The following is a 26956-nucleotide window of genomic DNA, read 5'->3' on the forward strand; positions in this document are numbered from 1 at the left end:
GAAGGGCAACACTCAGAGCAGAATTAAACTCAAGAGGTCAGGAGATACCAGTAAAATGAACTTTATTTCAAAGCTCATTAAAAAGCTTCACAATAACACTAACAGAATTAGCATTTCCTTCATTTTATGTACCCCACATGAAAAATGTATTGTTTAGCAAGAGATGAAACGTAAGCGTTTCTGCATGCTACTAACACATTTCACCATCTCATTACTTGATAAGTACTTTGGACTGCAACAATCAAGAACCTCAGGACAGAAAGATTTCCTCTGCAAAGTCCTTATGAAGGGGACAGACACTGGCTTTTTCTGACATACCCAATTAGATGTCCAGACAAAAGAAAACTACCTTGGCATCTACAAATGCCTACGAGTGTTTCGATTACAACCTTTTAAAGGAGCAGTACATTTCAAAGCAAGGGTTTCTTTTCATCTTTAGTGATGCAAATGGTTAAATACTGCACAGAAGCTTAGTATGAACTCACAATTCCACAGGAATCTGAAAGTTACCAAGGCAATTTTCCTTTTAGGATAGTCATGACCAACACTGTTACTATTCTTCCTCCCACAACATTACATATCCCAGACAAGTCTTAAGAAAAAAAATATAAATAGTTTCCAAAACAATGCATTCCCACCCCCATCACATATGACAGCCAAAACATCTTCTGTCATGGGATGAAACAATTTGCTGCAAGTGCAGTGGTTTAGTCCAGGTCCATGTTAATGGTGTTTTGATCACTTGGATGACATTCACCATTTTGCTGAGGCATTTCAGAATTCTTGTCATCTTCTCCCATGTCTTCAGTTTTATAATCACTCTGTTCACTTAATGGGTTTTCCTCCTTAGGAGAGTCAACTTTTGGTTTTGGCTGTGTCACAACAGGCTCACAGACATTGTTTAACTCCTAAAAAAAAAAGAAAAGATGTGGGCAGAATATATATTAAGGAGGCACCAGCTTCACTACTGCCAAAAGCCTTGTGTCCAGAAGACTGCTTGAAATTGGTTTCTGCATTTGTTCCCGAGTCCAAACTGACAGGTACTTATTGTACCCTGAAATAAATTAATTGCTATACTTTCTGATGTTTTGTGGGTCAAGTTTAACTAAGTATTTTGGACTTCACATTGTTTTTTCCAATACTATTTTGTCTCTCAGTAAAACACTGAAAAACAACCTGAGCTTTTTAAGGTGACAAAGACAAAACATCAATGAGCTCCACAGAATTGTATCCAGTACACTGCAGCTCCTCTGCTTTTTACTGGATCCCCTCCTTTCCATACTTTCTACCTTTCAAGAACACTAGAGTAGCAAGATGAAACTGGGGAAGACAAAAGGCACAGATCCAGTCTACTTTAAGCACCAATCTCTAAAGATAGTTTCTTATGGTACTTACCTGTAGCTTTGCCTTAATTTCACTTGAATGCACAGCTGGATCCTGATCTAAGCTCTTCTTAGCCTGTGCACTCACAGCATTATTCATCCACTCTACCACTTCACTAACACACTTTTCTACTTTCATCATTTCCATCTCATCGATATGGATATATTTTTCATCCTGTCCAAATACAAACATTTTGTATTAGTTAATCATGTCAAGTGTTAATAATGTAATCAAGTAATCCCAACAAGTCTATCAATTATTTATAACTTGTAAATCTCTTCCAATGGTCAAAATAAATAGAAGTTAGCCACAAGGCAGATCCATTACAGCAAGGGACAACAGGAAATAGAGACGTCAATATAAAGCTTCCTGTACCCAAATGAACAAGAAATCTGGTTCAGAGGTCATACAAGCTTCAGAAGAGCATCATGCAATAAAATCTAACATTCTTCACAAAGCTGATTAAAAAAAAAAAAAATCCCCTCCCATTCTGGAGGAGCTACCTCTACCCAAGTTAGAGATTCTGATGTACAGAGAAAGGATCAGAGTTTTCAACTTTAGCATTCCCTACAATACCACAGTTACACAGTTAACTACTATCAGGAGAAGGATCTGCCCAGATACACAACCAATGAATCCATATTCAGAATTCTTACATAAAACCAAGTTTTAAATATAATACTTACAATGATGCTCATTATTTCACATATAACACTACTACCGATTTCACTTAATTTTGTAACCTATAGCTGTAAGGACATAATTGTTTCTGATGTTAAGTTTCAGATTGAATTAGCTTGAGTGTTTGAGCTGTCTACTAAAATTCTTTAAGTTGAAATCCAAGGAGCAAATTTTCAGACAGGAATGTTTATCAAGAACATAACCTACAAATACCAACAAGGGGAAAAAACCACAAAAAATCTACAAAAACCAAGCCCCAAACACCCACACATAATAAAATGGTATTTTCTACTTTATCTGCAATTATATTTTACACTAATGTTTCTCATCATGCAATAATTCTTGCCCCTGAAACAACTGGAAGAGGAGCACATTTCTGAAAAACACTCAGACCAGTTTTTTAAAGGACAAGAATCAGATCACAAGTCTAAACTCTTTATAAGGGTATCCTCTTCAGCCTGAAAACATCCAGAAGTATCAAGCAACTGAAGATACGACACTGTGTGAGATTTTTTTTGAGTACTGGGAAACATTTGTGGTGTTAAATTTGTGACCTATATAGCAGTAGATTGCAGCTCATCTGAAAGTGCATTTGAAGCCCCTCCAGCCAATGAGCCTCACTGAAGCACTGTGGTTAAAAAAAGTCACTTACTTTATTCCTGAATTCCCCAGCTATTGTTGCATAGTACTGGAGCCTGTGTCCCAGTTCTTGTAATAGCCTTGGTCGTTCCTCTGCTTCTTGGTAGCGCATTTCAATTGGAGTACCTAATTTCTAGAAAAAGCAATTTGTACATGTTCATGTGATTCATTAACATTCATTAATGTTGTTGAGCACAGTGTTTGGGAAATTTTGCTTTTTGGGCATATTAACAGGCCTACCTTTAAGTTCTCTAATTTTTCTACATACACCTGCTTTGCTTCATCCTCACCCTCTTCATACAGCCAGCCTTCTGTCTCTGCTAGGAGGGCAGAGAATCCCTGCAGATCCTGTGTGTCAACATAATTCAACACAAACATCAAAATACACACCAATTCACCATGTTTGTCTTGAAGGACCATGATAGAGATAAATATACACATTAATCGTTAGCCTCCTGTATAAAAATTTAATTTCTACTGCAGCTTTTGCCTAATTAGGTTACTTAAAACATGCCAGCTTCTGGACTAAGAAACAGACCTACAAAGGTAGCATTAGACTTCTGTCCTTGATTAGGCCAATGCTTGGAGTGCAACTCTTAATTCATGGTTTTGGTTACACAAAAAGCAACACAGTTTCCCCTTCCAGTCACCAGCTTCAACTGGAAACAAAACTTCACTGTATTTCTGACAAAATCTATATTAAGGGATATGTATTTGACATGCCTAAACCTAATTCTGGGTTAGACACTGCCATCATTCAAATGAAATTCTGTGCAGCTATGTCCAGAGTGGCTTTGAGAAAGTTTAACTAAGGTATACAAAACAGTTATTTGATATCAGTATTTTCAGAGAAGTTCCTGAAACCATAACCTACCTTTTCACAAACAAACTTTTCATATGGTCCAGACAACTTGTCCCTGAACTCATATACATATTCCTCCACTGCATTCTTTGCATCATTTCTTTCTTTCTCCAGTTTATCTTGCATAATCATCTTTCCCTGTATACCACAGAAAATATTTTAATTATAAAATGCCAATGTTCAAACAGCATTCTGCAAAGCACAGCGCCTGTAAAATCTCCCAGAGGCCTTGGCTCACCTAACTGTTGATATTTTCATTATTATGCAGTAGACTCATCTGAAGAAATGGGTTGCACTTCTTACAACAGTTTAAATGAATCTGTGATGTTATTCCACGGATCAGTGCTCTGATACTAATTGCTGTAAAGGACACTTCAATCTTTCTGATAAACATTTGTCAGTTATGTGTTAGAAGGCAGACCAGTATATGTTAGCTCATTGTTAATTGAGCCCACACTCCAGAGTGATTGTATAAGAACAGAGGTTGCCTTGAGAAGCAGGTGAATGGTTAGTAACTGCACACAAGAAAGCAGTCTAAACCACACTAACTCACCTCTGTTTCAATATACATATTGAGAAGATCTTTTCCTAACTGCCAAACCAAGTTAGCTTCAATGGGTAGTTCCACATTCTTCACTTTTATCTTGGGTTTTTTAGCTTCTGGGGGCTGATCACCTTTCTTCTCATTTGTCTGAGTTAGAAAGAAGAAAAATAAGATAATTTTCCTGACTTTTCTTCTGATGAAGTACCACTACAATGAAAAATACATTTAGAGAAAGAATACACAAAAGGTTTTTCCATATTCTTTTAAAATCTTCAACATATACTCATGAGGCACTTTCCTTTGGAGGATTCCACCTCCTATCCTAGTCTCCTCACAGTCTGTTTCTAGATAGTAAGCACTGAGCTACAGCAAGGACATTACTCAGATACATGATGTGTTTGCAGATTTTCCAGAAGTGTCCATCTGTAACATAGCAGTTTGCTAAGGATGTGACAGTGGTTAAGATTTTAACCCAAAGCATTTTTCATCATATACAGATGAAAAAACAAAATCACTAGCAATAACATGCAGGCCAATGTTTCACATTGATTATTTCCTTTTAGATTTATGAATTCCTGATCCCAGCTTCCCTCAGCAGGCCTAATAAGTTTGGCCTCTAACTGCTGTTTAAATTGAAATGTATTCAACCCAAATAAACTAGTTGTACAACACTGCAAGAAGATAGGGAAGTGGTAGAGAAAGGCTTCTTGCAGGAATCCTTTTGGAAACTCTGCACAAAAACCATCACAAGATAGACATTTTTCACTATAGGAAAGGTGAAAATGAAAGAGGTTCCAACACCAAGTTCCTTTTCCTGAAATATGTTACCATTTTAAAAGCCATTATATAGGATAACATTTTCAACAGAGTTAAAGGGTCACTCACTTTCTTGACATCTGGGATTTTGTTTTCTTCAGAGGGAGGTTCTGATGAAGGGGGAGACTGTGACGTTTGCTGACCATCAGTTTGTACCTGGGACTGTGTTCCAGCCTCACTGTTCTCTTGCTGGATATTTTTCTGAAATGAAAGCCCAGGCACAAAGGATGTAGAAGGCATGTGCACTTGCATTTAAGTATAGGGCACTTCACTTCTGACGCACATACGGTACAAAGTGCCCTACAAAGCATTCTGTGCACACGCAGAAACACACGCTTCGGCTATGGAGATACAGACTAGCTGCAAGTTCAGAAGGACTTCATGAAAATGCACCATACTTGTGTGTGTGTGTGCACATGCTACCACTCTCTCTCATAAAAAAGGGGCTTTTAATTTATTGAGTCATAATGTTTAAGTTTTTCCCCCTCAGAAAACTATTAAAACACCAAGTAGACTGTAACAGTGTGCATTATTCCCCAGTGTTTCCCTCTTCTTCAATGCTGTAGAAAATAATTCAGCTTTTCCTTTCACAAAAAGTTGCAAAAACTTTACTGATACAAAGGATTACATACAAGTCCATCAACACAAAGGGCATGGATGATTAACAATCCAAATCTAGTTCTCCTGTTTGGAACAGCTGGATAGCTATGGTAGCTGTAAGCAACCCCACCCTCAACCAACCTGCTGGTATTCGGCACTTCACACAGTAACTGATTTTGAAATCCACACATTTGCAAGATAGCACAAATTGTTTCCTGTTCTTGTAAAGACATTTCTTGACAGCTACACACATCTTAAAATTAATCTCCTTTTGCTTCCTTAGAGGAAGGTGTTTTTCTTCCAGCATATGTAACAGTAGAACACATTTTCATCAATCAGTATGGACATTCACACACAAGAAAAGTCAACTTACATCACTGAAGTTTTCAGTAGGCCTCTGGTCCTGAGCTTCCACTTCAGTCTCAACACTGACATCTTCACACTCTTCACTTTTAACTGGTTCTACCATAGATGCAGTGGACACACTGAAAATGCCATGAGTATTGACACGGACTTTCACTTTGACTTTAGACTTCTCTCCATCTTTCTGGGCTGCCACATTCTGGATAACATACCTACCTAAAACCAAAACAATCAAAACTCACACAGTGGAATTAAGTAGGTAATATAACAGAGCCAGGAAAACATCTCTTTTTTTCACAGGCAAACTGTTTTCTGAATATTTGATGAAGCCTCTGTGCTAATCTCATGGTCCCTCAAATTAAATCAGTACTACCAGGCAAAAAAAAAAAAAAAAAAAACAAAAAACAAAACCAAAGCAACAAAACCAAAGTACACTGCTTTTCAGCCAACTTAATTTATAAATCAAATAGTAGGTTCTCCTGACACCATTTATGCAGAGTAAATACAAAACTGGTGCTATCTGTGTTACTAGTGGGCTCAAAGAAAACTATGAAAGGGCTTAGCCTAACACCACTGTTAAGTGGTGGCCTTCTGATACAAGTTGCTGCCCAACATAGGAACAGTATTTCTCGAGGCTTTCCTTACAGCTTCTAACATCCATGCAAGTCTGTCATTACCTTTTATTCTAGGGCAGAACCTAATTGTTCTGCAACTACTGTAAAACTTGAAACAAGTATTGTGTAATAGACCATTAGTTTAAGAGTAAATGAAGAATCAGGTGTCCTTGACATTAACAGCAGATATTTTTCCTTATGCATGGATTACCAAAAGAGCAACCTGGAGATCAGAATGCTTACTTAGCTGCAAAGTTCCCCAGTTTTGCAGTCCAGATATATGCATTTGCACACACAATTCCTTCGGCAACAGATCTAGACCACAAGTGCACAAGCTTTTACCTGCCTAGCTCACAGACTACGCAATGTAATCCTGTCTTGTAAATTCAGCAATATTGGAGTTGTATGATGTGGTCTCCCTTTTGCCAGTCTCATTAGAACTACTACTTCAGCAATTAGTCATGCCAGCAATTCTGTTCTGAGCAAAGGATTAACTGACAACTGAGTTGAAAAAAATCTGATCTTCAGTTCTGTTCTTACCAGTTTCCAGAACAGCAGGTAAACAGCTTTCCATTTGTTAAAGCCATATAAATTGAACACTGACAAACCCACCATTAGTCTTTATGGTAAGAGTTAACAACAAAAGGAAGTCTGATGTTTCTGTAACTACAGAACACTGTCAGAGAAACACAGAATGGCCTGGGTTGGAAAACACCTTAAAGATGGAGTTCCAAACCTCCTGCCTTTCATTTCACCAGGCTCCTCAGGGTCTCATCCAACCTGGCCTAGAATGCCTCCAAGGATGGAGCATCCACAACTTCTCTGAGAAACCTATTCCAGTGCCTCACCATCCTCACAGTAAAGAATTTGTTCCTAATATCCAATATAAACCTGCTGTCTTGCAGTTTTTTAAAGCTATTCCCCCTTGTATGATCACTACTTGTACTTGTACTAAGTCCCTTCTCCATTGTTCTGGTTTTTCAAAATACATGGTATGCAAACAGAGCATTTAATTGTATATTTAGAACTCAAGAATAATTATTTAATTGGCCTGTCTTTACCATCACCATCTTTTTCTAACTAACTACATTGTAAGCTCTTTGTAAGTATCAACACTGTCAAGTACTGCAATTTGTCAAAAAGTATGAAAGGGTTGGCTAGAAATGTTACATAGACAAATCAATACTGTAGTCTTGTAGCTGCCACTATTTCAGACTGCTTTGATTAAAAGTTATTCAGCATTATGTCAGTCCCAGAGGGTACAGGTGAAAACAACTAGTTATTCAAGACATAGGGGTATTTTTATACACAGGAGGTATTTTTCAATTATTCCTAGCTTGCTTCAGTGATAAGCAGAAAAGATGTTGAAAGTTACAAAGCTATCTTTTGTTGTGATAACCACATTTTAGTTGTAGCCATTCGTTTCCCCTCATTTCTTTATTTAGCCAAAGCAACATTATAAGCAAGAAAAATAAAAAATAAAAAACACTGATTCAGTTGCCTCAGGAATGGGAAAATTCTGAGTCCTTCAGAGACAAAAACCTGAGTATATACATCATAACCATACTGCAGCACACAGTTACTGTTTGATCTCAAATCATTCTATTGGAGACAACACCATTTCCAGGACAAGTACTTACCAATTTTTGACTCAGGATATGGGACTCCATTAGGATCAGAATAAAAAGCTTCTAGCTCAAATGGACCTTTCCTATAGAACGTAAGTACCTTAGAGAAAGGTGCTGCATGATTTCTGCTGAAGACCTCATGAACTCTGCAGTTAAGAGAAAAGCAACACTTTTAGTGGTGTATTTGAGCTAAAATGTTTTGATAGGGTCAGAACTCTTTCAGAGGAACATCATGTTTTGACACATTTACCCTTCTGAACAATTACAGTGAAGATACTTCACTACTGTACTGCAAAAAAGGATTTACTGTTCCTTACTGTAATAAGAAATTGTCCTATTCTACTATTTGAGCTTGGAACACTGTATTTTGAACAATAATTTGCACCCTTCCTTAGTCTCAAAGGGATAATTATAGCCCTGTTAATTCTGTTCCATGGCTCAGTTGAGAACCCTGACACCAGATTATTATTCATTCCTCAAAATGACAGAAAAACAACCAGCTTTACTTCGTGTTCTATGGCACATCCACTGTTATGCCAGCCTGATTCTAATTTCCTGCTAAGTTTTGTCTCCTAACTGTGGAAGATCTCATCTAATAACCTAGATGTGAGAAAATGAGAGCTTTACCTAGAACATGAACCCACAAGCTGCTCTCACAAGTGAGACAAAAAATAGGCCCTGCACCTCCAGAGAAAACAGACAGGAAAGAAAAAAAAAAAGGCTAAACTGCGAAGAACATGAAAAAGGTATGAACAGATCCCTTTAGAACTATGATTTTTCCAGAAGTTGAACTTGGAGCTCTTAACATCTTAGAAAGCAATTGCATTTCCCACAGGCACGGCACAGTTAATAACAGATGTCAGCCATAAGACTGTGGCAAGAAATTACTCTTAAATGTTAATTTTTTTCTAGGTATTCAATTCTTGCTTTAGCCAGATAAACAGTATCCATATACGCTCACAGTAGTGCCATAGTACACAACATTACTAATAAATCAGGATAGGTGCCAGGAACACCATGAGTAAAAAACAAAAAGCCAGAAGGCAAAGTGCCATCAGGACCCAGGCACTAACCTAGTCAATTTTGTATTTCTAATCCTAACAACCAGATAATGGTAGTGCAAGACCAGATACTGGTTGGTAGCTCTTCCACTCACATTTTAAAAATCTTCATATTTTAACAACTGAGGAATTACAGTTAAAATTTCAACCTATATGTCTTAATCTTCCCTGTCAACTATCTCTATAGTTGACAACAAGGCCTATGGGTTTTCTACATGAGAATGCCAAGATCCTAAATTGAATGCATGCAAGAACATTACCCTTGAATTATGAAGGTGAAATGCTTCATAGAACAGTAGTCTGAGCAACCTACCCTTCAGTGTCCTCTGCTTCTGTGTTCCACAGCAGAGATATTGGAAAAGGTGTAGCATCTGTCACAGAAAACTCTCTCACTTTAAAAGCTGGAGAAAGAATGGCACACTAAAAAAAGCCAAAAAACAAAATAACTTACATTAAGGCTTACACCAGCCAAGACAACAAAAAAATATTTGAACAAGTGAGAACTGTATTGATTTTATTAGGTAGAACTATTTCAATACTCAACTTCAATGCAACATGAGAAATTTCACACACAAGTGTTTATGTGCTGTGTTACCAGGCCTTTTTTAGCTTGTGAATAAAGGTAGCACTCTGATAGCAGGACTGTAAAAAATGGAAATGCTGCACTGCTTAGTCCTAAAAGAAGTGTTTATCTAAAGGGTCCTGCTTCTTTTCCTGAACACAACTGATTGCTGGCAATGGGAATCTGTTAGTGAGATGGAGTAAAGAAACAAGTCAAAAAGAAGAGGGTGAAATAAGAAGTTAGAGGAGAAAAAGGAGAACACAGAGTGAGTGGTTTCCTTGCAAAATATAGTTGGAAACAGTAAAAATGGGAGGGAGACAGAACAAAGCCTGTTCCACATTGATGGCAAGTTGGATACCAGAAAAGTCAAACTTGCAGTAGTTAGGGCTCTCCATAGATACTCCTCATATCTTGTTGAGTAAAAATCTTTCATCTTGACAATGACTTAAATTTTTGGCATTAAACACTCTTAGATCATATTCTTCTGAAGAGTAGCGGGCTGCTTACAGAATACATCCTGCAATAAAGTACTGCACCAGAGAGGAGTACTCTGGACTTTTTAAACAGCATAGTGTCATAAAAAGACCTAGTGAACAGGTATGTTTCCCTTGAGTACTTTAAAATGAACCACTTCTACAATTTTTTAAAACTGCTTGACTAATTCTTCATGGAAGTGCTACCAAGAAATGTATCTTTTAATTTCATCAAGTATTGTCAGTACTATACCTGCAGAGCACAGCCCCTAGCTATGGCTTCATCTGCATTCAGTGTTGTACTGACATCCTTGCCAAAGAATTTAGCAATCCTCTCTTTGACAGCAGGAATACGGGTTGCTCCTCCCACAATCTCTACAGCATTTACATCTTCCACTTTCAGTTGTGTTTGTTCCATTAATGAAAGCAGAGGCATCTCTATCCTTTGCAGCAGGTCAGCACACAATTCTTCAAATTGTGACCTAAGAATAAAAATAGAATTAACTAAAGAATGCCTGTCCCACAAGAACCTTGCCTGGTATTTGTTTCCAAATTCATGATGACTACGTTAGTTAACTACACTGCAAACAGAGCTAAACTCCTGTGAGTAGGCTAAAGAGGCAACCATAGACAAGGTAGTACACAAATAACTGCTTACTAATTTTCCTAAGCCACTATCAATGTAGTTAAATAAGACGTTTTGTTTGGGCAGCTGCTATATATTTGCCTCAGAGCAGAGGTTACAGATAGGAAATCAGAAAACACTGACACTTCCTTTATAATGAAAAATTGTTGCCTAAATACTGGAAGAAAAAGAACCCACCACTCTTACCAGCAGCTACAGAACTAACAAATTAAGCCATGCCTGTGAACACACGCAAGAAAGATAGACTTCATTTACACTTGGACCATAATCAAGTCAACACCCATAAGCACTGTTTCTGTTCTCCATTTCTCTACCAATATCCACAGTATACTAAGAGCAGAAAAAAAGAAAAAGCTTAAATTGTTGCTATCTTAAAGAGCAGTAGGATATTTAGGTTACCTAAAATACACAGAAGGGTCTAAATATGCAGCCAACCCTCTGGTTTGCATGCATCAATCCATGGTTTTAAGAACACACTCTATAAAAAGAATCCAAACTTCTTATGCATGCTTTATTGCAGCGCAACATTACTCAAGTAGCTGAACACCACATTTCCCAGCCTTAGCTAGTCTAGCATTAAAAAATGCCACAGCTATTCAGGACTTACACTTAATTTTAGCACATTAAGTTTCTTTCAAATACAGAAAGAAACACTTGTTTAAAAAATATAGCCACCAAAGCAAATGTCTGTCTTCTACAGAACTTACCTGTTCATTTTTCCAGATACATCAATATCATTCATGAAACACTCAATATTTAGGGGAATGTCTGTGCTATTTGAACTCATTAGTTTCTTCAGTTTCTCACACTCCTGATATAGACGAAGAAGAGCCCGAACTTTGGTTTTTGGATCTAGTTTGTACTTGGATTTTATTTCTGCACAAAAGTAATCTACCAGTTTTCCATCAAAGTTTCTCCCACCAAGGAAAGGGTCAAATGCTGTGCCAAGTACCTGGTTTGAAAGAACACAATAATATAGTCTTACACCAATAAAACCAAAGGGAATAGCAATCTTCCAATATCAGCAAATCCTTGCTTCAAAAAATGCTGGGGACAGGTCAGCCTGTCTTCCAGTGCATAACCACATTCAGTCAAAAATTGATCTTCGCTTTTACAGAGGAAATAATACTAAGTAACTAAGTGACAATCCTAAGTATTCAAAATTTTAATTCATACACACACTCATTTAGATAAAACCAAATAAATTCTAGCACTTGTATTACATATGTAATATGTATATGGCAAGAAATTTACAGCCTGTTTGAAACAATTCTAATGAAATGAAGGACACTGATGAAAACCTTCACCTTTTGACTTGTTGCCACTTTCTATGCATTAAAGCATTTCAGAATTTAAAAAAGAAAGCAAATGGACAGCCTATTTGATTCTAACTGCTTATAAACCCTTTTATTTCCATTTAATCTTACTACCTTCAATTTACTCTTGTTGAAGGCACAGGCTGATACTTGAAATGCAGAATGTCCCATATCAACAAACACAACTATCCGTGGCTTCTCTTCAGGAGCTGGAAGGTCTTGTTTATAAATTCCGTAATTCAGAGCCACTGCAAAAGAAGTGTCAGATATTATCCACACAATCTCTAGTTTCCAGTGGCACATCCCTGTGAACATTAAGTTGCAAGATCAAAGGCATCAAGACAAATCCAGACATACACCTGTGCAAGACATGGAAGTTTTATTCCATTAACCTAAGCTGTAGGACCTGAAAAGCAGAACATTCTCCCTTAGTCATGTTATATGCTCCCTAAGCATTTGTTTGGGTTTTTTGGGTTTGTTTTGTTTTGTCTTGCAAAGCAATCAACACAGACCACCTTAACCACAAAGTCCAAAGCCAGTTTTGTATTTACAGTATTTTCCAAGCTGGGAAGTTTTGTCTGACAGCTGTATAAATGGTCAGCAGAGCCAAGGGTCTGTTTAAAACCCTAACTATACTGAAAATCCTCGGAAGTTATGAGGTCTTGACATTTAATCAAGGAACTTCCTTTATGAGTGTCAGAATCCTGCAACTATGCATCTGGGCAGTACACTAAATGAACAAGTAGTCCAGGCACACATAGTGACTCAAGTAAGTGCTCAGTGAGATAATTATCACTGGAGCTTGATCTCATCTACCCCTTCACACAGAAGACATTAAATCAAGAAAAGAATAGCAAGTTTTTCAAATATTTATGTTTCATATTTGCCTTTTCAAGTCAGTCCTTTTTCTTAGAGTAATTAAACGCATCCTCTATCCCACTTGCAGGAACTGCTGTTTTATCCTACTTACCTGCTGTCATGTCATTCATTAATCTAAGACAATTTAGGCCAACAATCTGAGCTGCATCTAAAAGGGACCTCCTTTCAGCATCTGTGAAAAATGATGGAACCTGAAGAAAGCAGGTGAGAATTCAAAGTTAATTCCAGAAAATGGAGACATTCCACTATTTACTAAAAAGTATTAATTAAAAAATTTTATCTATTCCTCCTCTTGGAGGAAGACATTTACTGCAAGTCCCCTAAAATGCAGCTACTATATTGAATTGACACCTTAAATATTCTATTCAGAGATGGAATGAAACCAACACCAGCTAGTTTTTACATGAGCATACATTAGCAAGAAACAAATCAGTTACTTGTATACAAGTGTTAATAACATTAAGTGCTGGCCCAAAATGTGAAACTGGATATTATTAAGACAGTGACATGATATACCTTAATTAGAACTAGCCGGTATAGTCCCATCCAAAAAAACAAAACAGAAAGCAGGAACTAAAAACGTACAGCAATACTACAGATGTCAGAGATACAAAGAAATAAGGGACAACAAATTAAGAGAATCTACTTTGGCAGAAATTACTTTGGGCAAGAAGTGCTTAAAAAATCTGAAGAAATATGCTGAAAATTGAATATTTTCTACAGATCTCTAGCATTGGCATTGAACAGTGCCTTCTAATGTCCCCTTCCAGGGACACATGAAGAACTAGCTTTCCAGGTATCAACTGGAGAATCAACATTTCTAATAATAACAGAGCTAAATATTCCTAGATGCAACATGAGACAGACTTGTTTAGAGCCATTGAGAACAGAGAGTCAGGTGTTATTTTATACTCAGGGCTTTGCAATGGAATGACTGTTCTGGATCTGAGGACATTTTCTGTGCAGTCATAACATTGAAAAAAAAACAAACCAAAATTTGCTGAAAAGATGAAGATAAACAGGACAGAAGCTAAAGTTTTCAGCTACCAGAGGGGAAATTTTGATAAACAAAGGGAATTGTTTATTCAAGTTGTTATCAAAGCATTTTAAATTCAAGAAAAACCACAAACATATGTATTTACCTTAACGAGTAATTAGTATGCTTAGTCGTGAAAACAAGCTGTCCCAAAAGGGTATATACCTGGATCCAGAGACATTTTGGGTCCAAAAGTTCAGACATTTCCAAGAGAATGAGTTCATGAAGTTAGTCAGGGTCTGGAACACGGCAGCAGCCCTGGGATTTCTTTAAGTCAAAAGCTCTAAAGCTAGTTAAGATTAATCCCTTTGTAAGTGCTTAGCAGAGTTCTTTTTCACAGAAACAAAATGCCCTCAATAGCTGAAGTTAAAAGACATAATGTTCCTGTGCACTACAATTACTTACAGAAATAACACAGTCTGTTACTGGTTTTTTTAGGTTACTCTCTGCAGTCTCCTTTAATTTAGTCAATAGCATAGCTGAAATCTGTTCCACACTGAAGATGTGCTCCTCATCCATGTACATGACCTGGATAGAATAGGTAAAATAATTCCATTAGCTCAACTTGAGGAAAATTACATGTATTTAATGTTCTTTGATACACTGCTGGCTAATACTCTATGAATCATGACATGCTTCATTATTTCATTATAGAACTTCAGTTTACAATTTAATTTCCCAGTTGAGTGTTTATAGAAGCAATAATTCCATTCTCACTGTCTTAAAACATCAAGAACTATATCAACTCGATAGATCAAGGAAACAGTACGGAAATGGCCAAAAGTGACACAAATTTAAAATGTGGCACACCATTAAGTAAAAACAGCCATAATTTTTCAAATTTATGCCAAATGCAAAAAATGTACAGAACTACTTGCTGTCTATTTTCCCTTGGCATTTTTATCCCTCTGCTTAAATATATTAGGAGTCTCTGAAAGGAAGAATTGTGCAACAACAGTTCACCTAGGCACATAAAACAGCTAAAAACTTAAAATAAAGCTCAGCAAAAAGTTTATTTCATGCTCTCCTCACAAAAAATATTCTTGAATCACCATTTTTATCATGCAACAGAATACATGACAATGATGAAGTGAAGTAACACATAACTGATGCTCGAAAGTAGCACTTTTATTCACTCAGTACAATTTGGGGGAAAATTAGGCATTTTGATTTTAATAGAAAAACCGTTCACTGAACCTCCCAGCCTTACTGAGTGCTACTGAATCAATTATTAAAACTCTTTAACCACAGTTAAATAAATACTAATTTGTTCTCCAAGCAGCCTAAGAAAAATAGGAAAAATACCAACTAGTAGTGTTCTCCCAACACTACTCTCATAATACAAGACTCCTACACAGACACACTGATTAAAGGAAACCAATCATTTCTGTCTTATCTGTTCGCCTCACAAGTCACAAAGAACAAAAGAAAAAGCATCTCCTCTGTTGCAAAGCTTGGTTACTTTTCCAGTCAGAATTCTTTCTGATGCATACAATTCTGCGATCTATTCACTACTTAGGACTGATCTACACCGAAATTATGAGGGACCAGTTGAAGCTAAGGTCTTCATTAGCGAAGCAATGACTTAACAAGCAATAACTGCCTGTTATGCCAGCAATGCTTCATTATCAGCACTGGTACATATTTCTGTAAATGGACACAATGTAATTAAATCAAGCCATTCTACCAAAAGATGACATTGTATCAGTGAAGGCCTTGAAGAATAAGCAAGAGCCAAATCTGCAATGTGGCAGGAGCTGGTTTTGAACACCCCTTTGCAAGTAACTGACTCCAGGCAGTCCACTGAAGACACTTGCCACTAACTTATGGTAATCATTCTGAAGAACTCAGATTACTTTCTAAAGCACTTGTAAACCACCTAATAATACCTGCTGCAATGCATTCCACACAAAAGTGACAAAGTCATACTTTGAAGTAAAACCATACAACCTTGTAATTAACTTAGCAGTTTTCCCTGCCAGTATGTTTGAGCTAGATGTGCAATTTGCCAACAGGGAAACCTGCATTTCAGCAATTATTTGTAAATGAACCTTAATTTGTAGCTTAACATCCACTATTTAAAGATGAAGCTGTCTATTCATAGAAGAGCTCTTCTTTAACAGAAAGATTAAAACAACCTACCCTTTAGGGTAGTTAAAAGAAACCCGTATTTTTATGACTAGGTGCTGAAATGTAAGACTTCATATTTATCCACACAACCCAGAAAGAAACAAGTGCAGATTTACCTTCACTCCAACACCACCATTCTTCATGGGAACCAAATCATAGCTCAGCTTTTCTTTTTCCTTCTGAACAAAAGGATCATTAAATGCACGGCCATGGAATCTCTTGAAGTTAGATACAGTGTTGTGGGCATGAGTAATTTGCTGTGAAGAAATACAGGATAGTTAGAAATCCACTCTCAATCACCCTGCAATGTTCAGTGCTGCTCTGAATGCCCCCAAGCACAGGTCAAGTTTTCAGACAACCACTCACTCCCTCGTCACATTGTTTTATTTAACACTGGTAATTACTGTCTGGTACTTTTTATCACCTCATTAATAAGTTAGACACAGTACCAGACCCTTACTTACTAAGGATTATAAACCTATCTCTGAAACCCTGATACAACTGGGTGAACAATAACATGATCAACAGAGCCTACTACTTTAGTCAACTAATTTAGAATCTTAGAATCATTTAAGTTGGAAAAGGTCTTTCAGATCAAGTCCAGTTATTCACCTAACCCAGCCAAGACCACTAATGTCCTCAAAAGCCACATCCACACACCTTTTAAATACCTCTCAGGACAGGGAATCCATCACTTCCCTGGGCAGCCTGTCCAAACATTTACAAACCTTTGGTGAAAAAAAAATTCCTAATAGCCAATCTAATCTAAACTTCCCTTGGTGCAACTCGTGCTCCTTTTAGGTTACTGCTAGTGATAAGGGCACACCTGAGCTTCCTCAGGGGCTAAACACCCCCAGCTCCCTCAGTTGCTCCTCACAGTACTTGCACTCCAGACCCTTCCCCAGCTCCCTCGCCCTTCTCTGGACACGCTCCAGCCCCTCAATGTCTTTCTTGTAGTGAGGGGCCCAGAACTAACACAGGATTTGAGGTGTGGCCTCACCAGTGCCCAGTAAAGGGGGACCATCCCTGCTGGCCACAGGCAAGGATGCCAGTGGCCTTCTTAGACACCTGGGCACACTCTGGTTCATGTTCAGCCACAGCACTCCCAGGTCTTTTTCCACCATGCAGCCACTTTGCCCCCAGCCTGTAGTGTTACATGAGGTTGTTGTGACTCAAGGGCAGGACCCAGCACTTGTTGAACTTCATACATTGGACCTAAAATCTTCAATCTAGCCTGTCCAGATCCTTCTGTAGAGCCATCTTGCCCTCCAGCAGATCAACACTCCTGTCCAACTTGGCCTCACCTCCAAACTGACTGATGGTGCACTCAATCCCCTTTTTCAGATCATTGATTAAAATATCAAATAGGGCTAGCCCCCAGTACTGAACCTTGAGAAACACCACTGGTGATAGGCAGCCAGTTGGATCTAACTCCATTCACCATCACACTCTGGGCTATCCAGCCAGTTTTTAACCAGTTAGGAGTAACACCCCAGTTGTGCCAGCCATCCCCCCAGGTCTCCACAATGGTAACTGTATCACAATTTTACTGCTCCACAATGGTGTCCAGATCCTCCTCTTTATTGCTTGTGTTGCGGGCATTGATGTACAGGCACTTCAGCTGGACTATTGATCCCACCACGTTTAAGAGAAGCCCCAGTTCCTACACGACCATTCTCAGGAGCTTCAAGCCCCAGTTCCTACATGACCATTCTCAGGAGCTTCCATAGTTTCTAACACATCAACAATAACCCTTGCGTCACTGCTGCTGCATGGATCTCCATCCCATTTCCACCAAGGCAGCAGAGTGAAGGACCTCACTAGAACACTCTCAAACACTGCTGTGGTACTCCCCAGGCTTATCTCTAGCAAACCTGGTTGTATATCTTTCCCCCTCCAAACCTGGTTTAAAGCTCTCCATGATCCTTGCTAGCTCCTGTGCAAAGATCCTTTCCCCGCTCTGAGACAGGTGTACCCTGCCTGTTGCTGCTGTCATGTGAACTGACCCACGATCAAAACCCCCAATTTCTGCCAGTGGCACCCGGCTCAGATATTGGTCTGCTGGCTCTTCCTGCTTCCTGCTTCATTTCCTGCAACTGGAAGGCTAGAGAACATTTGATAGCACTGTTGGTGCTCCTGATCCCTTAAGCAGTCATTCCAAGGCCCTGAAATCTCTCCTGATTGCCCTTGGACTTGCTGGTGCAACCTCATCACTGTTTGAGAAACCAATAATGGATAATTATCTGACAGCCATACCAGGGTAGGAACTTGGACCCAAGAGAGGCAGCAGGCTTTCCTAAGAAGTGGTTCCAGCCAGCATACTGGGCCTTCTGCTCCCTTCTGAAAGGAGTCTCCTATTGTAATGACCTGTCTGCTTTTCTTCAGGGAAGCAGTTTTGACATAGGACAACTTAACCATGGTGACCGACTGCTCCCTTTCCCTTCAAGTACTGTTTTCCAGCAGGTGGAGGTGAGAGAAAAGAATCCTGTGTGTCCCATCTGCTTCCCAGACATGTCCCAGGGAAGGCAGGGTACAATTCTGCTATATTATCTCCCTCTCTCACACTCCCTGAGATTCCTCAACCTGCTCACCTCTCACCAGAGTTCTGTCACTAAGTGGAAGAGTACCTGGACACCATCCCATATCTGTGCTCTCAGTGCCACCCATGCTGGCATGGAGAGCAGGGCTGACCCTGCAGGTGGCACCTGGGTGGCAGGGTGTTCCTGCCAGAGCTGTCTGGGCAGCTGCGCCAGCCGTGCCGGGTGTGGAGCTGAGCGAGGCCGTGGCTTTCTGCCAGTGGATACCACTGCTGCCTGGGCTGGCACTGCCTCAGCACCCTTCCTGCACTCTGATGTGCCACACCCTGTTCACCAGTATTCCCCAAGGGCTTATTTTATATTTGCGGGAAACTGCTGTTGCTGCTTCTGGCCCCACCCAGGTCCCATCAGCCACCGTCACTTGAGCTGTAGCCTTCTGGCAGCTCTTGTAGTGACGTTCTTGTCCCTGTGACGTTCCCCCAGTTCAGGAAACCCCTCTGTGCACTGCACTGGAGCACTCTGCTGCTAACTGTGCTGGCAAGCAGAGCCACTCACCTTGGGTGACAGAGCTCAGACCAAATTACAATGTTTAAAGATTTCAACTACATGTGAAGCTGGTTTCTCTGTTTGTAAGATGGCCCTCCAACCCATGCCACACTACCTCCACTTCAAACATTACATTAAGAGCAAACAAGGGCTTTCCTAGTTACCAAGTGTCAAGCTTAAGTGTCCCCATGCATTTCAATACTTACTTTTTCCTCCCTGAGCTACTTTGAAATCACATCAGCTCCTTGTTCACATTCACCTAGCAGCAACTCAAATTCTTGCACCAGACCAAAGAAGAATACAGTGCACAGACAACTTGGAATCTTTTTTGCTAACATCAGTTTGAAGTATATGCTAAACTACAATGCAAGCAACACAGACAAGCATTCCTTATCAGAAATGCAAAGCACAACAGAAACCAGACAACTAGAGCAGCCTAAGAGATAATGCAAGTATCTCAGAGTAGAATTAATCCTATTTTATTAGAGACAAATTATAAAAGTGTGTTATTATCTACAGGATAGATTTAGGCAGGCACCAACAGACAGCATGATAGCAACTCAAAAGCTGAGCATACCAAGGAATATGTGTATTCACCACCCCCAAAGAAAAGCAAAAACTATTCCTTGTTGCATATAAAATTTTCCACCATGAAATGAAAGAATTTGAGCTACATCTTGTATTAGAAAGCTACTCAACTAGGACAGTTCTCCTACAGAAAAGCTTCCTGACAAAAAAGGAGGCCATACTCCCACTAACAAGCAGTAACTTTCAGACAGCTGTGTCTGTGCAAAGATGTCACACTTGGACTCCCTGCTGAGAATCATCCTTGGTTTATTCTAATCACCAAACAGTGCTCAGCAATTAATAGCACAAGCACAAGTTAGCACAGGCCAAAAATGATGCCAGGAACTATTCCAGTACTTTAATGTGATGGAGTAGTTAGGTTATGTGTTGAAGATTGTTTTGTTTCCCAGCATGGTTTCATTTATTTGTATAGCCACAACTTCAGAGTACTTGAATGCTACGTATTTCACAGCTGTACGGCTAAAGAACGTAGCAGCAGGAATTATTACCATGTAGTGGGCAGAGAAGCACAAACACTGTGGCAGCTTTTATGGCCTAATTTAGAATTAACCTCAAAGCCCTTTCTAAGAGAACAATCTTAAGATATTTTTAGAGTAATTGTATGCCATTAGGTCTGTAGCATGTTTTAATATCTTCCTGCTTAGTCACAATTAAGAAAGCTGAGAATTATGGTCTATTAACTAACATACTGTTCTCATCTCCAGTGCTACCACACTTACCTAAAGGGAACAGAAATTCTCTGAAAATTTGCTCCAGCAGCAATTTCTCAAATGTTAAAGAGAACACCTTTGAGTGTTTCGAGGTCTCTCACAAAATCACATTGTAGAAGTCATTAGTCAAAACTTCCTTTTTTTATTTTGTGTTATTTTTTTGTTTGCTCTTTTTTTTTTAAATGAAAAGAATCATCGCACTCCTTGATTTAAGTAGCTACTACACCCTAGGACACCAAAAATCTAACTCTGAATAGTCCATGCGAGGAAACGTCCACATTTACAAAGGAAACCACTCACATCTCAGGTCATCAGCCAAACTGGACCACTTACAACTAGAGAAATAAATCACCTGCCATCTTTTATCATTTTAAGTATCACATTCTTTTTTCCTGGCAAAAATATTTCGCTTCAACTACTAGAAGAGGCAAGCATGAAACACTCAATATAGTAACATCATACAAGTTAGTCTGAAGGTAAGTAAAGTCACAGGTGTTCATCACTGCAATTGCACATTTGTAAATGCAATCTATGAGATAATCTGCCTCGCTTTCAGCTTACTTCATGTTTTTCATAGCATCTACTGGAACAATCTAATATTGAAACATGCTTGAGAGTACATAGGATTCAGATCATTTCCCATTTTGAGTAACAACTCATTTTTGCACACTAATGAATCATACTGGTTTCTGACTTGTAACAATGTCAGCAGCAACTTAGCAATGCTAAAATGAAATTTAAGGAAAAAACACAAATGTGTGTTTACTTCCATTACTCCAAATGTTAACCTGTAAATGTAACTGAAAATGTGTGTGCTTGTTAACATGTAAAGTATTTTTATTGTCTTGGCTATTCAAAATTATGAAGAGTGCTATTACAGTGGAATAAAGCCTCCTTTAGTGCTCTCTCCATGGAAACCCACTGCAGTCCTTTTACTACATGAGAGAGATGCACAGGCCAGTGGAGGCTGCATGCTTGATCTCCCAGCAGCAGTTATGTAACAATGTACAGTGCCTAAGGATTTATAAAATCGTGACACTTTGTTATTGTGAGACTTACTGGAATTAAGTTTTCATTCTAAACTGAAAATAATACTTTAAAAAAGAAAACATTCAATCGTTCAGAGCACCTCAATAAAAAAGCAAACAACAAAACAAAAAACCCAAAATAAGGACTTGCACCTTCAAAACCAGAGTCATTTAATTTACAGCAAATCCATAGGTAGTAAGGTATGCTAAATAGCTTTAAGAATGTGAGCCAAACCTCTCCCCTTACATCTAATTTTAAGAAACTATACATAGCATTTAAAATGTTTTCCTTCAATTACAAGGAAAATCCTGTAAACAATCATTAGGAAAAGAAACCCAGTGACCTTAACAGGAACAAATTCAACTGGAAAGTATTACATTAACGAAAAAGAGAGCAGAAGCATTCTGGCAAAAACATCCTACATTGCTCTGAAGAAAGCATGGCAGCATAGTGCGGCGTTTCTAAAATAAAAGGCTCAACAAGAAACTGAAGCTGTTCAGTTTCAACTACACCCAGCCAACTCTCTTTACACCCACTGGTACTTCAACAGTTTGCAGCACAAAATTACCTACCTGGTTTTTAGCTGCAACACCAATAGCTCTGTTTTTTGATCCAAATGAAACCACCGACCTGGAAAGAACAACAGGCTAATTAACTCGGTCCTGAAAAAAAACACGACTCAGAACTATCACGGATTCATTTTCTACTACTGCAGATATCATAGTGTCATTCTTTCAGTTCGCAGTAAAAAACTACAGGAATACTTTTATCCATCTTAAAGCCTTGGCTCGAATCCAGGAATTTTTCACAAAGGCTTATCCAAACGGTACAACAGGATGGTCGCAATTCAGAGCTCACAGCCAGACTACACCCTACCCGCCTGTGCACGGCTGCTTCCAACTTGTCAACTAACTCCTGCTTTGAGCCTGCCTTTCTATACCTGACCTCTGACTAAAGCAGAGCAGCTGGCAGAGCCCATCCTACGCAGCACGAGTGGCAGCGCGTTCCCCCCGTGTCCCACTTAACCCGGGCTGCCCCCACGGGGATTCTGCGGGCCGCCCCCGCGCTCCCAGCCCGCCGCACCGCGACCGCAGCAGGCTCCGCATAGCCCCTCCGTGCCCCGGGCCCTGCCCGCGGGACGAGCCCCGGAGAACGGGTCGGGACCGGGACACCGCGGGACAGAGCGGGTGGGGACCGGGGAGCAAGGGTGGGCGGTGGCTGGGGAGAGGGGCAGAGAGCTGGCCAGGACCCGGGAAGGGGGCACACAGCGGGTCGGGGAAGGAAGGGGGTCGCGGGGCCGCACCGCGGGCCGCCACACAGCCCCACCGCTCTGTACCTGCCCCCGGCAGCCCTCGCGGGCCCGTAGGGAGGCGGCGAGAGCCGGCGAACGCGCTGGCCCCGCACAGAGGGAACCCCCCACGCCCCACCGCGAAACTTTCCCCACAGCGGCCGCTCCGCCGGGCACAGACCGGCCCCGCCGCCCCCCTCACTCACGGCGTGCACCGGTCGCTGAACTCGTTGGCCACGGTCTCGATGCCGCCGGCCCGCGCCACGGCGATGTAGCAGCTCTGGAAGCCCAAATCAAAGCCCACCACGGCCATGGCGCCGGCGCCAGAAGGAGGCCCCCGCTCTGCCCGGCTCGCTCCCGGTGCTGCTGCGGCCGCCGGTCCCCGTAGCGCGCGCGGGCGGGCGGACGGGGAGGGGACCCAGCGGCAGCGCCGCCGCTTTAAATATGACAATGAGGCGAAGTTTCCAGAAACTGCGGCAGCCACTCACCGGCTCCACGTGCGGCTTCCGCTTCCGCCCTCGGGCGCCTTCTCGAACAATTCCCACCAATCGGCGGGGCCGGGCGCGGTGACGCGCGCCGTTCCCATGGCGACCGCGGACGCCGCCGGCCCCGCGCGGGGCGGTGCCAGGCGGGCGGGGGCCGGGAAAGGCGGGGGCTCCGGCAGCCCGGAATGTGCGGGAACATGGGAGAGCAGCCGCTCTCCGTGGCAGTGCCCCTACTTCAATGCGCTGGGAAACCTCTCCAGAGCTCCTTGTCGCGCTGTTGTGGGTAACTCCCCCCTGTGCTGGCAGGCTGAATGTGTTCATTCTACACATCACTTGCTCTCTGCAGAGGGCTTTTGTCTCGGTATGCCACAATCCGCTATAACAGAAATGTCCTGTTGCCTCCTAGCTGTCTAGCTCTGTCTTTTTGTGCAGGACCCCGTCCCTGCTAGAAGAAGCCTTAACCTTCTGCATTCCATATGGAGGTATGGTGGGTACACAGGTCCTGATTTCAGTTGTCAGCAGTACATCCATCACAGAATCAGTTAGGTTGGAAAAGACCTCTGAGATCATTGACTCCAACCTCTGACTGAACCATGACCACCAAACCATGGCACTGAGTGCCGCATCCAGTCTTTCCTCAAACACCTCCAGGGACAGTGACTCCACCTGGAGTACGTCCCTGGGCAGCCCGTTCCAATGGCTAATCACCCTTTCTGAAAAGAAATTCCTCCTCGTGTCCAGCCTCACACTCCCCTGACACAGCTTAAGACTATGTCCTCTCTCATGTTAGGTGCTGCCTTTCAGGTCCTGGATGTTACAAAGGGCAGGGAGAGATGATAGTGTCCTCAGTGTCCTGAGTGCTCCTGCATGGAAGAGGCAAGATATTTCCACCCCCACTCCTCTCTTTCTAGGTACTGTGGTTCGGCAATTTCTGATAAAGCTTTGCTTCAGACTTGAGTAACGTTCAGCTCTGCTGGATTTTGACCCCCTTCTGAGTGTGTATGGGGAGGATTTGGTCTCCTGAAATAGTGCTTGCCTGTTTCAGAGGAGACACAGGGCTGAAAAATTCATGAGACCAGTGTGACTAGCTGAGGATGCAGCTTCTAGCTTCAGAATGAACTGGTAAGTTGGCCTGATCGATGTGGGTGTGTGAGTTGATGAGGTTTTGTGTCCTTACTTGACATGGTAAATATTCATGATAATGTATTTCCAGTTTTGAATGAGGAGACAGACTTCATCAAAGTATTTAGCTGCTTAAATATCCTGACACAGAAATGCTTGAAGTATCTAAGCAACCTTCATGAGCATCCAAAGTACTTGCATCCTGGATAATACTTATGTAGAACTTGAAGGTGATAAACAGTCTTTTCATTTATCAGTTCACCTGCGTGTCAGCTGTCACCCTATCTGACAAGAAGTGCCATTTTCAGTGGTTGTTTAGAAAGTCCTATTGTGGCAAATTATGGACATGCAGCACACCTGGTGGTTTAAGAGTTGCCATAGATGATAAAAGTAAATACCAAACATTCTTTCTGCTTTTTCCTCTTTTGTTATAAAGTGTTTATCCTTGAATAGAAAAATAGAGAAAGCTTGACTGTTTGCCCAGATTTGCAGCTGCTCTCTAAAGGGAGGAAAAGATCAGCAGTGAATTTTTAAGTTACTCTGCTGGCACCACCTCTGATGGTGCAGTGCAGTGGTTGAGTTATGGCTTCAATGAAGTGGAATCCCAGTATAGAAATAAAGTTTATTTTTACTCAGCTTAGAGCAGAAGCACATATTGCTATGTGTTCCCACTGTGGAACAGTGTTGAGGAGGAGTAGAGGGGAGATAAGAACTGCTGAGGGAGGTAATACTGGTAAGGTGCTTGCTAGAGATGGTTCCTTCGTCTGGGTCTGGGGCAGCTGATGCTGTGGTGAGGGCTGTTCTGAAAGCATAGGCATGCTGCCAGCAAATCTGTAGGCTGGAAACTCTGTGGCTGTGGGCACAGCCTGCTGCCACCAGGAAGTGCTCTGTGAAGGGACAAGTTTGAATGTTAGGATGTGAATAAGAACCCCCTGTTTTTCATCACTGATGGGAACCAAGAAACACAAGATAAAAGAAGCATCAAGAAATGCTACAACATGGGCTGGCTGAGGTTAACACACTGGTGAGGCCTGGCAGTGAGAACACTTGCATCTGTCTGTCTAGAATGATGCTTTGGATAAAGCCAGCAGGATTGGAATCCTTAAAACCAAGATTTACCAAAGGCTGTAGAAATGAGATGATAAACTTTATTTTAAAAGTCTAGGAAAAGATTCTGCAAAGTCTCAGTTCTTTCTTCCAGCAGTGTGGACAGTGTGTGTCTCTTCCTTCTAAACGAGAGACAGGAAGGGTTGCATATGGACAGTCAATCTTGTAGGGGTGGGTGGGGAAACACTGTGACCTCTGCTGCTGTTTGTTAGTGTTGGAAAGCTTGTGAGCTCCAGAACTGAGGCTACCCAGAGTGCTGCCCTTCTTTTTGGTGTCACAGCAGCCTCCACTGGGTATCCATGTGGACAGAAATGCTGGTCTGATGTGAAAATTCTGTTAAGGTCCTTCTTGGTCATGTAGTCTGTGATCTTAATGCTCCTGGGAAGAGGAGAGTTCTGCTATTCCTGGTTTCTCATAGTTCAGTGGCATGCTTGGTTCTTACACATGGGTGCTGTATTTTAACCTTTGTGGATTTGCAATGCACCAACTATTGTAGCTTGTTACCAAAATATAGTAAATATGAGCCATGTTTTTCTAATTTTTAAGGTTGCCTTGCACATTTAGGATGCCCAGTTTACCCAAATATTCTCCCCACTTCATTGTTTAACTTATGATAAATGAAGAGAGAGTTTGGTGACACAAAGATATCTCTGCTGGATTTTAATTCACCCCCTCAGTAAATGCAGGGAGTTTAGTTCTGCAAGTGCTCTTACTGTGACAGTAAAGGCTTCTGTAAACTTGCTCACATTCTGACCTGGAGAAAGGAGCAGTCTGACCCTCTTCAGTGCAAGCAATGCTTTAAAATGGTAGCTGATCGGGCCTTTAAAAATTGTTTCTTATTTGATACTGTGGCCTCTACCAGAGCATTAATAAGGGTGTTCAGAAACTGAATTTAACATGGGAAGAGGAGTTATCTCATGTGTTAAACCAGTCCTGATGTTGGTAAACTGCCATGGGGAGCAGAGATAGAATGACATTAGCGTCTATACAGGGAATGTTACCGTTATAAAACATGACCTCAGTCAACCAGAAGATGGGCTAATGTTCCTGTGGAAGGCCAAGCGTGGCAGAAAATAACATAGGAATCAATTGAGTACATGAAATTTCTGCTGTGTTGCCAGAGGCCCAAACAGAGATCTACAGAAACTCTGCTGGGACAATAGAGGCAGCATTCTTTGTGCATAATCTTCATATTTTAATTGGAACAGAAAACAGGAAAACCCATCCCAGTACAGGCAGGCAGCACCTAAACATTGCATTCCAAGTAAATAGGTCTCTGTCATTTACCTGGGGACTTTATATATGTTCTCA

General features: G+C 40.8%; 1 protein-coding gene across 2 annotated transcripts; it reads right to left on the bottom strand.

Annotated features, from left to right (window-relative positions):
* Positions 1-45: 45 nt before the first annotated feature.
* Positions 46-23345, bottom strand: LOC116992613 (heat shock protein 105 kDa-like). Of its 2 annotated transcripts, XM_033052405.2 has the most exons (18): positions 23138-23344; positions 22216-22273; positions 16350-16490; positions 14509-14631; positions 13159-13258; positions 12303-12436; positions 11580-11824; positions 10480-10708; positions 9505-9611; positions 8143-8276; positions 5899-6104; positions 4995-5126; positions 4119-4256; positions 3578-3703; positions 2944-3051; positions 2717-2836; positions 1396-1557; positions 46-908 (listed from the first exon to the last, which is right to left on the bottom strand). In XM_033052405.2, the coding sequence occupies exons 1-18, from the start codon at positions 23242-23244 to the stop codon at positions 708-710; spliced, it is 2571 nt and encodes an 856-aa protein (XP_032908296.1). In that variant the 5' UTR covers positions 23245-23344; the 3' UTR covers positions 46-707. The 2 variants fall into 2 exon arrangements, with proteins under 2 accessions (XP_032908296.1, XP_032908297.1); XM_033052406.2 differs by lacking the exon at positions 4995-5126 and having other exon boundaries at positions 23138-23345.
* Between the last annotated feature and the right edge of the window lie 3611 nt (positions 23346-26956).

Source organism: Catharus ustulatus, chromosome 2, assembly GCF_009819885.2.
Source record: "Catharus ustulatus isolate bCatUst1 chromosome 2, bCatUst1.pri.v2, whole genome shotgun sequence".
In the NCBI taxonomy this organism is placed as follows: Eukaryota; Metazoa; Chordata; class Aves; order Passeriformes; family Turdidae; genus Catharus; species Catharus ustulatus.

What these genes read in the sequence shown, in the direction of transcription:
- LOC116992613 (XM_033052405.2), bottom strand. Translation starts at nt 23,244, where the DNA reads ATGGCCGTGGTGGGCTTTGATTTGGGCTTCCAGAGCTGCTACATCGCC. An exon ending in GTGTTGCAGCTAAAAACCAG is followed by an intron (nt 16,491 to 22,215) that starts GTAGGTAATTTT and finishes ATTTCTTCACAG; the next exon opens with CAAATTACTCATGCCCACAA. An exon ending in ATGGTGGTGTTGGAGTGAAG is followed by an intron (nt 14,632 to 16,349) that starts GTAAATCTGCAC and finishes TATTCTATCCAG; the next exon opens with GTCATGTACATGGATGAGGA.